We start from the raw sequence: 15,515 nt of genomic DNA on the forward strand, positions 1-15,515 counted from the left end.
AACCTGAAGCTAGTTTAAATTCACAGCAGTAGTATTTCGCAAGAGCCCGAGAGTCGAAAGAGAACGCCGCAAAGGCTACTTGCGAGATTGTTGAAATTATTCATTAAAAAAAATAATAAAGCAAATGTGACACACTGAATGGCTTGCTAAATTTTGCTTAAATATATTGTTCTACGTAAAGGACGTCAGCCAAGGTCGGCCCCCCACATTTTTACTACGCCAAATCTGGCCCCCTTTGCAAAAAGTTTGGACACCCCTGTTCTACAGCAAATGACTCATTGGAAAGAAAGAGTCTCCATGCAATTTTCTGGAGAAAATTGCAATTTTTACGAAATGTTAGATGTTGCTACCAACACCTCATTTTGCACCAATAAGCAGGCTTCACGGCCTACCCTTTAACTTAAAAGGTACATGCTCCTCACCCTCCTAGGCGGTCGTTGCTGTGAACGGACGCTCCATCCAGGACATCCAATCCTTTTCCCACGCTCCTGACGCTCCGCAGGGATGCGGCCCGGTGAAGGGACGCTGCCCTTTGCGCGGCGGCAGCAGCGTGCTGTGTCGAGGCGTGGTAGGCCAGAGTGCGCGCGGGGCGGTGGACGTACCACTGTGGAACGTGCTGACCCCCACAGGCTTCACCCCCCCAACCGTCCTGGCTGTAGACAGTGCCGTGCTGCTGCCGGTTGGCGATGCGGCTGATGGTGCGGTGCGACGGGCCCTTGTATGAGAAGTGGACGGGGGGTTCTTCTTCGGCCCAGTAGCTCACTCCCGATCCCCGAGGGGCCAGCGTGCCGCTGAGGGTGCGCCGGAGGGCGCCGGCGTAGAGGGGCGGAGGCGGTACCGCCCCCTGATCCGTCGTCTCGGCCTGGCACAGTGACTTGGTGCGGCGGCTGCGGCTTTGGAAGCTGCTCTGCGCCACGCTGGCGCGCACCACCGACGACGTCTCCACCGCAGAGCGAGACGAGAAGCCGCGCGACCCCGTCGCCGTTGTGGGGACCTGGACCCAAACATTGTGGACGCGTTTTACGCACGTACGTGGCTCAATCTTGAATTGGAAGAGTAAAATTAACACGCTGTAGGCTCTCTTTTGATTTTGCCCCTCACGCTAATATGGCTGCAGCAAAAAAAAAAGTCTTTTCAATGTTTTCCAAAAAATAGGCCCAACCCAAACCCTAGCCTTTCCAAAGGCAAAAATATTTAAATTTCAAAATTCATAAGGTATATCTTCCTAAATTTTCTAGCCGATTCACATCATTTACCCAGTGAACCCGGTATTATGTAAAGTCAGGAAATCAAAGCGCGCAAAAGTTTTATACAGTTTTTGCTAAAAATGTACAGTTCTGCCAAAATCTGAAAACATCTCTATTTATTAGTAGTACTCACTATTCATTTCCAATGCGAATAAAAAGGCCTAATATTGATAGGCAGTGACCTGAAAAAGCAACAGAATCTACTGCAAGTGACCAATGAGCCGGAAGTGACCAGAAATGACCTAAAATCAATGCAAAAACAAACAAACAAGCAAACAAAAAAACAACAGCGTAAACAACGAAAAATCAGTGGAAAAAGTGAAAAAACTGCAATAAAAGGCAAAAAAATGCAAAAAAAATAAAATAAAATAAAATAAATAAACACTTCACCCCCTCACTGATAAAAAAAAATCACCAAAACCAGAAAGAGAGGGAAGGTATAAGGTGACGTGATTAGGCGGGTTGGAGCGTACATAATTCAGCAATGTAAGGTGGGGAACCCATATTTATGTAAATCACCTGTAAGTGTGGATATATTGACATCCTACTCTATGCTACCTGATCGCTAACCCTGGCAATGACAATCTCTCTACCTGAGTGTGTCTAAAGCCCCTTTTAGATTTATATTCCGCTATATTCCCGTGTAATTCGACGCAAGATTTACCCGTGTCATGGCTTTCAGACATGGGGAGATGTACCTAGAATTACCTGGGTTGGACACTTTCAGACTTCTCCCGTGTTAGCAACTCGATAGGTCTTTATAATCTGGGCAATACGTCATATTAGGTCGACACCGGGAACAACATAAAATCACACATTTCCCATGATGGACTGTTTCTTTCTCGACTCTAAGATCCATTAGCAACTTAATTTCGTTAAGTTTCCAGTTTAATTTTTGCCATCTTTCTAGTTTGCCATGTTGATAATTGCGATGTTTGTTTACCGCGAAGAAAGAGGCAATGATGATCGGCCCGCCATTATATTTACGTCATCAGCCTTAATGCTCTGACTCAGGAATTAATCGGCTGCTTTCACACATGCCGCATCCCAGATAAGTCCCGGACATTATACTAGGATGCAACCCGGTTATCTACGTGTCAGTCAACCCGGGAAATTGCTTTCAGGCTTTTAGGTTTTGTGTTGTTACATCCTAGTGTGTCTCTGTGATTGCCCATTGTTTTCACCTGTTGTACCTGCTCCTAGGGTATCCTCCAATCTGCATCCTCCTGTGTCACCGACTTGTTCCTCGTTGTCTCGTTACCCCTTGTCTCTTTGTGTCTATATAAGCCCCCAGTTTCTTTTCACTCCTTGTTGCATCATTGTCCATGTGCACGTCAGGATCTGTCCTCGTCAGTTGTCCACATACTAGCACTCGTGTTTCCCTAAGTAAGTTTTTTATACCCACCCTATTGTTAGTCACCTGAGTTTTGGTTGCTTCTGTGTTATTTTTTGGATCTCCACAGTATTGGTGGGTACTGTGTTTTTTGTTTGCCTTAATTAAATCATTTTGCACTGCCGGTCTGGTTAGCTTCACTTTCCCTGCACTTGGGTCCACACACCGCCTGCCCGCGTTCCATGACACAGGCTATGTCTACACTAGGACAGATAATTTTCTCCATGAGATTTTGCCGACTATTTTTATACCAGTCCGCACTACGTTTAAGGTGCGTTTAAGGCCCTCCCTCCCTGTTCTGTAAGGTGTGCCTGCATTTTCGTAAACTATGCAAACGTATATACAGTAGGAGAAGCCTTATGTTTTAAGTTACTGTCAATGCGGTTTACCTCTAAACCGGAAAGTTATTATTTGCTGGCGGAAAATTTTGAAATTAATCTATGCTCAGTTGCGCACACACCACTTGGATAATAACCAATAGAAACATATGGTGTGGCGCTGCGCATATCTCCTGGAAGTGGAAACCGCAACCAGGAGTGCTTGTGCATAACAGTGGCGCTCTTGGAAGTGGCGACAGTTTTGACAAGCGGAAATGTCATGAAAATGAATGCGCGCCTCTGTGACTTGGGTTACCACGCAGTTCACTTTTCGTGGTTATATTTTCCCCTATGCACTTTTATATACTCCGGTTTGGTCGGCATTGAGTTGGGAGGGGCGCTGGCTGATCGGAGACTTAACGAGGGAGACAAGCTCTGTAATAAAACGCTCATCTCCGTGTAATCTGCGATAGCAGGACCACCAATGGGCACTCAATTGAAGCATATTATTGCGACATCCGTTTAAAGGTTAAAGAAAAACGTCTGAATGTATTATCAGCTCATCACAGCTCGGTCAAGTCGAGCGAGCCAGCCAGTACCACATTTAAAATTACGTGTTGGCGGAGAGGCAGATGCACTCATCAAAAGAGCCAGAAATGACTCACGAGACATAGGTTCCTGACACCTGTTCTACACTCTAGATGAAAAACTGAACAATGACCGTGGAAAATAAAATAATCAGGAATGCCATGCCTTCATTGTCTGCCTCCATTGTTTACAATGGCGTCATGCCGCACTAAAAATGGCGATGGACGCTCCATGACGTCACTTCGTTAGTATCCGATTGTTATATGAAGACAGCAGTCTATATTAAGCAGTGGGTGATATTACCAGCCTACCTTCTCCCTGGAAGAACTTATCCGAAGAAGAGGTACATTAGTGTAGTCGACATGCCATGTAGTCTAACTAATTACACATTTAAGGCCAATATCCGAGTGTAGACGTAGCCTCAGACATAAGCTGAGTACCAGGACATAAACGGCGTTCAGCCTATGTCTCAATGGGGCTTAATTGTATCCAGTCATGCATGAACCCACTCGGACGTGTGGTAGTCCTGCAGAAAAGTGGAAATGCGCGGGGACCATCCCGGGTCCCCGGCACTGCCCCTGAACAACACCCCTCCCCCCGCAGCTATGACAAAGGGGCCACTTCCATCTAGGGTTGCCACCTGTCCCTTAAAATAAGGAACAAGCAGAAATTGGGAATTAAATGTTGCGTTCCGTATTGAACTAATACAGAACATAAATAAATAGATACATTTCTATGCATTTTAGGAGTTTTGGGAATGTCCCTTTTTTTCTCTGCCTGTACAGCTTTGGGCGCGAGGGGGCATCCTGTATTTCTTCTTTCTGAAAGGTGGCAACCCTACTTCCATGCCCCTGGGACCCAGGGCGGTCCCCGGGCCAACCGTGCCCCTATTAACTAGCCCTCAGGGGAGGACAGGGGGAAACCCGCCAACTGACGTGTCACACCACGAGACCCCACTGCCCACTAGGTCTGGGGAAAGAAAGGATCCCCGCCCAGATGGAGTGACACCCTGGATGCTGTCGATCCGTGCCGGGGCCCAAGAAGGTAGAAAAGAGTTAGGAAGTCGGGAACGTCCAGAAGCCGCCGCAGGCATAGCGGAACTGGAGCCCCAGCCCCACTACCCCTACAAACGACAGCCCAGATGAAGAGGGGGCCCCGCCCTGTTAGCCTTGCAATACAGAAGACTGCAGGACCCACCTCCCGCCTTACTACTTTGGCTGCCAGATCCCTGACTGGCAGCCAATTGTCTTTAGATAAGTTGTGAATTTAAAACTTGAAGTCAAATGTCTTCCAATTCTGGAATGAGCGATTGGAAATGGTGCCAAATTGACTTCGTCGATTTTCGACTGTCGTTTTGGGCCAAAACAAAAGTGCTTTAAGATCCAAAAATTGAGGTTTAGTGCTTTTCCACCTCCACTGCATCCCTTCTTAACAGGAAGCATCATCAAGAAGCAGGAAGTTGACATTTTAGCCTTTCCTGTTTGCACCCCCATTTCCTCCCTCCAATTTCATTGTTCTGGCTTTAATAACACTTCCAACGTTCCAAAGATGGGAAACCACCCAAAACGACAACGTGAACACAGAGTGGTTTTCTTGGCTTGTGAGTTTTTGGGTGTGAGCGCAGCAGGCTATGAGCTGCTCCTTGAAATATTTGGCTTGTTATTGTTCTGACATCATGACATAACACGCGTGAGTACTTACCGACATGATCCGGGTCGGCGTGTGGATCATCGATCTGGAGCTGAAGCTTCTCGCGGCGGGGAGACTGTACTCGCATACTGGATGTGCACGTGAACACAAGAAAAACACATTAAATTGTTGAAAAGTTAGAGGGTTTGTAGTACAAAAAAATGATTTCTTGTTTCTTTTTAACACATTGGCTAGTTTAAACAATCCAATCCATTTGAAGTGGGAGGGATGGCAGCGAATCGACAAGTGATAAACGCATTTGCTTTAGCGCTGCAGCCATAGGCGGATCTACTATTCAGGCAAAGTAGCTAATCGCCTTAGGCCCCCAAGCAGTAGGGGGCCCCCAGCCAGCTGCCCTTGCACCAACGAGCAAGGGGTTGGGCCACCGGAGCCAGCAGCACCCCCAACTATTCGTCATGTATAATTATATCAGCATACCAAACAAACAAATAACAAAACAAAAAAGAAAGCCATTTGAATGCTGCATTTATATTATCTCTCCCCCACACACTACAATGGACTGTTCCACGACGACGAACTGAGTATCAGTCGCTTAGCTTCATTTAGCGCCGTTTAGCTTAGCTTAGCATAGCTGGAAAAGCGCTATACAAGTATAACACCATTTACCATTTAGCTCCGCTTAGCTGTTCGTTAGCTTAACTTAGCTCTCCCGTGTTTTTCACGCCACTAAGCTCGCTATTTTTACAGCTCGCTACTTTGCACGTCGGCTATCGTTTTTTTTTCGAACACATGAGTGAACGTGCTCTCCATGAGAGCCAAAGTGTAGTGAGGGAGAAGTTGAGAACAGGCTGCTAATGCCTCTTTTAACTTTCTTCTTCTTCTTCACACCGAACATAAAATACACGACAGTAAACCTGGTGGCGAAACAATGCAGTACAGTTCCAATCAGTCAAACAATAACGCTCAACAGCTGGTTAACAGCGTTTGGTAACCCAAAAAAAATTTTAATCTATTAGTGACACCACAAGCAATGACGAAGAATGTTTTTTTACGGGGAGTAAAGCTTTCGGTTAGCGGTATAGCGAACGTACCTCCGGTGAACATTTCAAAATAAAAGCACGTCATGTTCGTCATATAAATTGCAATTTCTGGAGTTAATCCCACATACTTCAGAATTAATATTATAATGTGTTGACTAAATACTACAGAATACAGATTTTACACTATGAATAGCTTTCAAATGACACTCTTTATGACAAATATGATTGGCAATGAATAATTATTGTAATTATTATACTACTATTATATATAGTAGTATACTATAATAATAATGCTAGAATTTTTTTAAAGAATTGTTTTGAATAATGTTGGAAAGGCAAAGTCAGTGTTCTGAATCTGTTTACTTTCCATTCTTTTGGACTAGTAAATGCTATCAGCATTTAACCTAATTGTTTATTAGTGATTAATTATTGTTATTTACATTATTATTTGCACTTTTTTTAAAAAAAAGAATTTAAGTGTTCCAAAATGGTTTTGTGAATTAATCAGCGTCAACAAAAATTTAATTGCTAAATTAGTGAGAAAAAAAAAAGAAAATTATTAGATTAGTCGACTAATCGTAAAACTAGTCGGCTGACTAATCGGAGAAAATTTGTCGTTTAGGACAGCTCTAGTGTACCAGAACATATTTCCTCCACACCCTTCTCACCTTTTTAACCCCTGACCCAAGAAGAGGGCCCTTGGATATTTTCGCCTTAGGCCCCAAAATTGCCAAGTCCGCCACTGGCTGCAGCCATCGATTATTTAGGTACTCGATTAATCTGTCAATTAGTAAGTTCGAATAATCGAGTAATCGTATAACGAACATTTAATGCATTGCAAAAAAAATTTTTAGGATATGTAAAACAAATGTTTATGCTTGCAATAATACCGTATTTATTTTGTCTTGCTAAGATTACACTTTCAAGAGCATAAAATGTGAATACAAAATAAAATTCCTGACTTTCTTCAAACTGCAATATTGCACGTTCATTTTACAGGAGCAATAAATGCATTTAAAAATAAATGAAAATAACTGAGCTTAGTGTCAAATGATAAAATAAATAAATAAATGATCTAAATACAACAAAAGAACAATTTTCAAAGCAACTAACGTGCAAAGCAAAAGTCTGCTAGCTTAAATGCTAAAAAATGCAAACACCTTTTTTTTTAACAATGCTCTTAAAAAATCGTTCAAACACATATTTCACAAAAAAACTGCTGAATATACTTCTAAACTAACTGACGAATGCATAAACAAACATATTAGCTAAAGAAAAAAAAGTACTTTATGTTGGTCTTAACAGGGAGCAGCTGGATGCAGCCATATTAGACGAGTTATGGCATTTTGGCTGTTGCAACTAGAGGGCAGTTTATCTACCCAAATCAATCAGCAACACTTTCAAATCAAACCATTACAACATCACTCGAATGTTTGATGCAGCAAAATTTGAATCGAAACGTTTTTTCTAATCGAATTACTCGAGTTAATCAATTAATCATTGCAGCACTTGTTTGGTTTATTATGATTTATATTGGCTTTGGCTGCCGTTAAGGTGCAATAAAAGTCCAATCCGTTTGAAGTGGGACGGTTGTGTCAAGTTCAAAAATAGACTATTCGGTAGACATTTGTAAAATTACCCAAAAATAAGGAGAGAAGACACTCAGTTTTCTTGGCCAAGGAGAGCAAGGAGGGACTAGACAGTGAAATGCTAGATTATGCTGTATAGTCACCAAAATTGATCTAAAACTAAACTCCTTGCGCTTTCTTTTATTAGGGGCTTGTCCTAACACAGAAAGGTGCCGCCCTAAAGGGAGGGGGAAAGCAAGCTGGAGACACCCATATGATTTTGGTTGGCTATGTGTGAGCATGTAGGTGGAACTAACTAAATACACGTATGTAAGCAAAGGCACTTAGGTAAAGTGGTCAGAATGACCCAGACACTTCAGTTATGCAACGCTGCGGCCATGGAAGATGTCCTCGATGGTTATATCAAATAAGAAAAAATATGGCAATATGTAATTATTAGGTATATATGAGCACAAGCAAATATTCAATCAATCAAGCAAATATTCAATCAACCCTTGATAATTAACTCAACAGGTTGGCAGCAAATAAAAGAACATTTTTATTTATTTATTTTTTAAGATCTTGATCCTATACAACAGGCTACTTAGCGCCCCATTGTCCATGTTTCTTCCATGGTGCTTCAGTTTTTCTTTTTAATTAATTAATTTATTTTAGCTGTTTTTTGTGTTTTTTTTGGTCTGTTTTTGCGCTTTTTTCACATTGTTATTCATAGAGGTTTTCTGATTTTTTCAAGGTTATTCCATATGTCACAGTTTTCACTTTTTTTTCTTTGCAGTGTATGGTTTTTTTGTGCCGGTTAGTTTTTCACTGTTTTTAATTTTTTTAGCATTGATTTTTTTCAAATTTTCACTGTTTATTATAGTTGTTCACAGTTTTTATTTTTTCATTGGTTTTCAGTTTTACAAGGTATTTTTATTTTTAGGTTTGTGTGGTTTACTTTTTTTTCCCTGTTTTTGTGGTCTTTCTCTTTTTTTGTCGTTTTTGCATTTTTTCACGGTTTACATGGTTTTCATATTTTTTTCTTTTTTCAGGTTTTTCGATATGTTAGTTTTTGCAGATATTTGAGGTTTTTCAGGTTTTTTTGCATTTTTTTCCCCTTCTATAAACCGTTTTCTATTATTCAGTTTTTTCATGGTTTTTCAACAGTTTTTTTGTATTTTTATTTTAAAATTTTATTATCATTTTATGGATGTGTGTTTTTCGCAGTTTTCGACTTTTTTGCGGTTGGGCCACAAAAATATGTACGCCAGGGCTGCCAAACTTTGGACATGCCTGATGTAAAGTATTACGACAGACAATAGACAAAAAAATAAAAACAGTTTTTGCGGAGGTTGTTTTCTTTGCGGTTGTTTTTCAATTTCTTGCGATTTTTCCCCCTAATTTTTTGGGGATTTTCACTTAACAATTTTTCAGGGTTTTTATTGGTTTTAGTATTTTATTTTTTGAGTTTACGTGGTTTTTGCAGCTTTGGATTTTTTTGCGGTCGGTCCAGAAAAATTCTGTACGCTAGGCTGCAAACGACTCATGGGCCAAACTTCGGACGCGCCTAATGTTAAGTATCAAGACTGATTTAATTTTTTTTAAAAAACAAACAAACAAAAAAACCATCGGTTTTAGTGTATGGTAACTTATTCCTGACTGCCAAAATTGATAAATATAGATAAAACCTAAATGTTTCCATTGAATTCCATAGAAAATTAAGACATTTCTTATTGGAGTAAGAAGGGTCCAGGCACTCATGCATCTAAGGGTTATTACAGGTAGTCGCTGAGTTACGAACAAGTTCCGTTCCTACGCTGGGGACGTAAACCAAATTTTAGCGAATTTTTCCGAATAAACCCTTTAAAACAACACAAGGTAGCTTTTCAGTTTTTGTCGCTATTAGCAACGCCGGTAGACAAAAGCGGTAATGTTTTGCCTTAAAGAAGCCTGCGTTTCCCACTAGGACCATTGCACATCCGGTGACCCGCACAGTGTCGTGAAATCCTGATTAGGGATGGGAATCGAAATCCGATTCCAATTCGGAACCGGTTCCAAGTGTTTCGAGGCCTCGACATCATAATGAAAAAGCCTTAACGATCCCTTTAACGATCCCTAAAGACGCATATTGCGTCGTGACGTGTCTTGTTGTCGAGACGCATCAAACTAGCATGGCGCCAAGAACCACTCGCTCCAAAGTTTGGCTACACTTCACCAGGAAAAAGGGTGAAAATGAAAGGTTACGATAGTTTAGCACGAGCATTGCCGCCGTAAACATAACAATGACAGCACGTAGGTTCGAACGCTCAAAAGTGTGTCTTCACTGCACGTCCTCACAGAGAGGCTAAGGCTCAGTCCTGGCTATACAGCTAGCTAAACTCCCAAATGACGATGCAGAAGACGTTGGTATAATTTGCTGACTTTATTCAACCATCACTTGAAACTAAAAATAGAAATGAAACAAATCAATTTCGTCCCCAATAACAAACAGGTTTGCATCAACGTAAATCAGCGATGATTAGTTGCTAACACAGTAATAACAAAATGTTAGCATGCGTTCGCTAGCATTAGCACATCGTTTAAACCACTACACAACTGGATTTAAGTGTCTGATCGCAAGTGGAAACATACAACAACAACACAGAAGATGATACATACAGGCGTTGGCTCTGTAGATATTTTACAAACATTAACAAAGAACCTAGGCTTGTGGCAGTGTTTCCCTTTCTCACTAACTCGCTCACTCGCTTGGATGCGCATTTCTTCTTCTTCGCGTGTAAGCGCACTCTTCTTCACGTGAGCGCCACCACCTGAGCGGGAAAGCACCATAAAAACTAAAAGGCATGCATTTCAATATACTGGTAAATAAAAACAGGGGTCCCCAAACTATGGCCCGCGGCTCCATATTTGGTCCGGCCCCCTGAACAATTCCAGAAAGCATTTTGAATTTTTTTTGTTTTTTTCTCCCTCCGTAGTGTTATTTATTTCCTGACCTTTTTCAGTGAATAACTCAGAGTGGGTTATTTGGTTATTATCTATTTAATTATTAGTGCTATTATTATTTATTATTATTATATTATATTATTATTTTTATTATATTTACTTTTGCTCCATGAAGAATCCACAGAGGGTTATTTGATTGTGGCTTTCTGAAAAACAAAAATTTTTTTACATTTACGCACTCCTGCAATCGTCACACTTTTTCTGTTACAAACTGACCCCGGCCTCTCATCAGAGAAGGGAAAAGTTATGTGGCCCTCACAGGAAAACGTTTGGGGACATTGCCAAAGGCAGAACAACGACCTATATGCCAAAATATACCAATATTTTTTATTTCTATTAGAAAAATGTTTCAGTAAAACTTATTGCCACAGTTAACATTGAGGCTTTGGGCCTCTTTTGACCTCGTTGTGAGTTTGTAAGGTTTTGACTTCTGTTTAAACAAACTTGATGCCAATCAAAATGTTTGTTCTTCTTTTTCCCGAAATTAGAATCGATAAGAGAATCGATAAAGAATCGAATCGTTAAACAGTATCGATAATGGAATCGGAATCGTAAAAATCGTATCAATTCCCATCCCTAATCATGATATCCCGGTTGCCGGCAGATGGATTAAACGATATTTCTGGTTCCAGCAGCTGTGTGAAGGATGAATTGTAATAAGGTAATGAATCCAGTTGTGGCTAAGCAATAGCAAATGACAGGTAGCAACTGTGTGGCTTAAGCCTCTTCAAAGTTATATCCCTGTAAATTCCCCGTGGAAGGTTACGCGAGATTTAACCGCATCATTACTTTCACACATGGAGAGATATCCCGGGAATAACGTAGGTGTGACACTTTTACAGACATGTCCAGTGCTGCCAACTCAGCGCTCTTTGTGTGGGGAGGGCGGCTGGCGTGATTTTATACCCATGACATTATGTCATTTTTGGTTGGCATCGGAAAAAAAATAAACCACACATTTCCAAAGATGGACAATGGACTCTCTTCCTCGGCTCTACAATCCAGAAGGAATTTAATTTTGTTCTGTTTCCAGTTCAGTTTTGCTTTACACAAAGGTGGTTAAGTTCTGACTATGTGGAGCTGACTTACAGGCATTGTTGAAAAATTGGCTGCAATTGTTCAAATTCCCTCCAAATTTATGAGCCCTAAAGGAAATTAGCCAAAAACGGGCTTTTTATTGGGTGTAGTTACAGCACAATAGATTAGTCGCTTGTTACAATGCGGACACTTGTCCAAAATCTTGAAAGTGAGCTGGACAGAAAGGAAGGTCAGCATTTCTGATGATCCGTTCCAGCAGGACGGAAGGAAGGGGGAGGCGGTAGGAGGATTAGAGCGGGGAGGGGGTGTTAGGGAGGGTCTCTGGGCCGCGAGCCAAAGCCTCACTGGGTCACATGTCAAAAGAGGAATGCTCGCACCACAACGAAAGCACTGACAGACTGCACAACAACACAATCCACATGAAAGGTCCGTCCAAAATTTTGAAGCACGGACGGGACCACCGCGGAGGATTTGATGACCTTTCGGCCAGTGTGGGAAAATGTTCCTCGAAGACAAACGGGCGCCGTGCAGAAGATAGAGAGCCCACCGCTTCCGGTCTGTGTTTACGGGACGTCGAGTTGGGGAGGGACCCTAAGTGAAGTCACCAAAGCGCTAAACAAGCACTGCGATAATGAATCTACTAATCGACAACCAATTAAGTATCAAATGAATAGTCCATGACTCAATTAGAGACATCGTTGACCTCAAAATGATCCAGATGCTCCTTTTTTGAGCCACTTAAGGCATTGACAGCAATAGATGTCAAATCCATTTGAAGTACGAGGGCTGTCAACAAACATTTGCTGCCACCCTACAAGTTCAAATGAATTGGACATCAACAAGTGACAAACTCATTTCAATTTGCACCAGATAGACCTCAAAATGGTCCTAATTCACCCTTTTTGAGCCTCTTAAGACATTGACAGCAAAAGGAGTCGAATCCTTTTGAAGTGAGAAGGTTGGAAGCTTGAACATAGTGGTGCTATCATTGGCTAATCATATTTACCCATGGACCGTGGAGACCATGTGGGGGGCTTGATAACCAAGGAGAAAGAGGAGGGATTAGGCAGTGTGGAGCGTACACAATTTCGCAGTGTGAGGTGTGGAACCCAGTATTATGTAAATCACCTGTAAGTGTGGATAAATTGCCATCCTATTCTATTCTACCTGATCGCTAATCCTGACACTGAGAATCTCTCTACTTGAGTGTGTCTAATTGCACCCAGTCAGTATTCATGTAGAAAAGAGGAAATGCAGCGCAGCTCACTCCTCCTCCCTCGGCTCTGGCAAAGGGGCCACTGTCATCCTCCTGGGACCCAGAGCAATCCCCCGGACCATCTGCTTCCTTTAACCAGCCCTCAGGGAAGGGACAAGAGGACGCGCCACCGCCCCCCACACCTGTCTGCACCACCGCCCTCCCACAAGGACCCCCAGCCACCACAACAACTTACACGGCACACCGCGTGACCCCCAGGGCCCACTAGGAACCACCCGAAAAGGGTGACACTTTGCTGCCCCGCCAGGGCCCAAGGAGTATGCCCGGGTAGAAACGAGGACGGCGGAAGCAGGAGAACACAGGAGAACCGCAGTGAGGCGTGGGATCAGAGCCCTGTCCCCCTCCACTACCGTAACAGACAGCTCACATGGAGAGGAGGCCCAACCCCAGGAGCCTCCTGCCATATAGAAAAGTGCAGGACTTATCTACCTCCCTACAACTGTGGCTGCCAGGTCCCAGATTGGGAGCCTCTAATTTATTTGATACATACTACATTGTTTGGCTTTATCTGGATAATGTAAGACTGCAGCTCTCAGCTTCTCTGAAGCAAGGTCATAAACTGATAACACAGCTGCCTAATAAAATTCCACTTTCTTGTGAGCCACTTCATGGGTTAATATGATGGCTCGCCTAATCGCATTTGGAATAACAAAAAGTGTATGCGTCGAAAGATCGGGGCAGATCCCCTTATTCTGGGAGCGTTTAATTGTTCCTCCATCCATCCATTATCTGCCGCTTAATCCGGGCACAGGTCGCGGCGGCAGCAGTTTTAGCAGGGAAGCACAGACTTCCCTCTCCCCAGCCACTTCAACCAGCTCCTCTGGCGGGATCCCAAGGCGTTCCCAGGCCAGCCGAGAGACAGTCTCTCCAGCATGTCCTGGATCGTCCTCGTGGCCTCCCGCAGGTGGGACATACCCGGAACACCTTTCCAGGGAGGCGTCCAGGAGGCATCCGAATCAGATGCCCGAGCCACCTCAACTGGCTCCTCTCAACGCAGAGGAGTAGCGGCTCGACACTTAGTTCCTCCCTGATGACCGAGCTTCTCACCCTATCTCTAAGGGAGAGCCCGAACACCCTGCGGAGGAAACTCATTTCGGCCACTTGTATCTGGGATCTTTTTTCTTTCGGTCACGACCCACAATCCGTGACCGTAGGTGAGGGTAGGAACTTTGATCGACTGGTAGATCGAAAGCTTTGCTTTTTGGCTCAGCTCCTTCTCCACCACTACGGACCGGCACAGAGTCCGCATCACTGCAGACGCTGCACCGATTCACCTGTCGATCTTCCGCTCCTTCCCACCCTCACTCGTGAACAAAACCCAATAGACTTGAACTCCTCCACTTCGGGCAGGATCTCATCCCCGACCCGGAGAGGGCATGCCACCTTTTTCCGACTGAAGACCATGGTCTCAGATTTAGAGGTACTGATCTTCATCCCAACTGCTTCACACTCGGCTGCGAACCGCTCCAGCCAGAGTTGGAGATCACGGATTGTTAAAACCAACTGCACCACATCATCTGCAAAAAAGCAGAGATGCAATCCGGCGGCCACCAAACCAGACCCCCTTAACGCTTCGGCCGCCCCCAGAAATTCTCTTCATAAAAGTTATGAACAAAATCGTGACAGAGGGCAACCTTGGCGGAGTCCAACCCTCACTAGTTGAGTGTAGAGCCGAGGATCATTTGAATACGTAAACCCCTCCACCATGATAAGGTGATGAGTCACGGAAGATTTAATTGTTCTTTTCTTGATAAATATATTTAGAGTTGATTGCTTTCTTTTTGTTCCTGAATTGTGTGTCGTCATTTCTTGTTCACGAAGAGAATTAAAGAACCTGTGAAAAGAGAAACTTTTTGTCTTCTTCACTCTCAAGACCACTGCAAGACGATGAGCAATTAAGATTCCTTACTGATTGATGGATTACATGGGAAGGAGACATTTTCCAGTAGGTCAACAAGGGTAAACAAAGCGCGAGCCAGACACAGGCGAAGAATGTTAATGAAGCGGGTGAGCTCTGACCCCGAGGGAGCGCTGACACGCTTCCTGTTCAGCGTCAGCTGGCTAAAGTGACAAGGCTGATAGGAGTCTTCATTTTGTGTTTTTGTTGATTTATGTCAGTCGTAGCACTTCTTCTCACTTGAGCCACAAACCGCAAATCTTTTTGCAAATGTCTATCTTGGCCACATCCTCCCACGGTCGAGGGCGGGATTCTTCAAGACTCTCCTTTTTCTGGATCAGTAAGCATATGTGACCTGGCCTAGTGAAACGGCTGGGAAGAGAGTCCAAGTCCCTGAATGCTCCTGAATATCTCATTTATCCATTCTAAGTTTTGTTATTATGGAATAAAACAACGGCAAGTGTTAAAACTGTTAACTCATTGGCTGCCAGTGACGGC

The 15,515-nt window shown here is 43.2% G+C and overlaps 1 protein-coding gene across 1 annotated transcript in view; it reads right to left on the reverse strand.

Moving 5' to 3' along the window:
• Window positions 1–15,515, reverse strand: part of LOC130917179 (plakophilin-3-like) — a 64,139-nt gene that overhangs the window by 32,854 nt on the left and 15,770 nt on the right. The window contains exons 2-3 of the mRNA XM_057838301.1: window positions 5,247–5,323; window positions 423–994 (exon numbers count right to left, since the gene is read on the reverse strand). Of these exons, the coding sequence (XP_057694284.1) occupies window positions 423–994; window positions 5,247–5,323 (649 nt within the window). The remainder of the gene's footprint in view (window positions 1–422; window positions 995–5,246; window positions 5,324–15,515) is intronic.

Source organism: Corythoichthys intestinalis, chromosome 1, assembly GCF_030265065.1.
Source record: "Corythoichthys intestinalis isolate RoL2023-P3 chromosome 1, ASM3026506v1, whole genome shotgun sequence".
NCBI lineage: Eukaryota > Metazoa > Chordata > Actinopteri > Syngnathiformes > Syngnathidae > Corythoichthys > Corythoichthys intestinalis.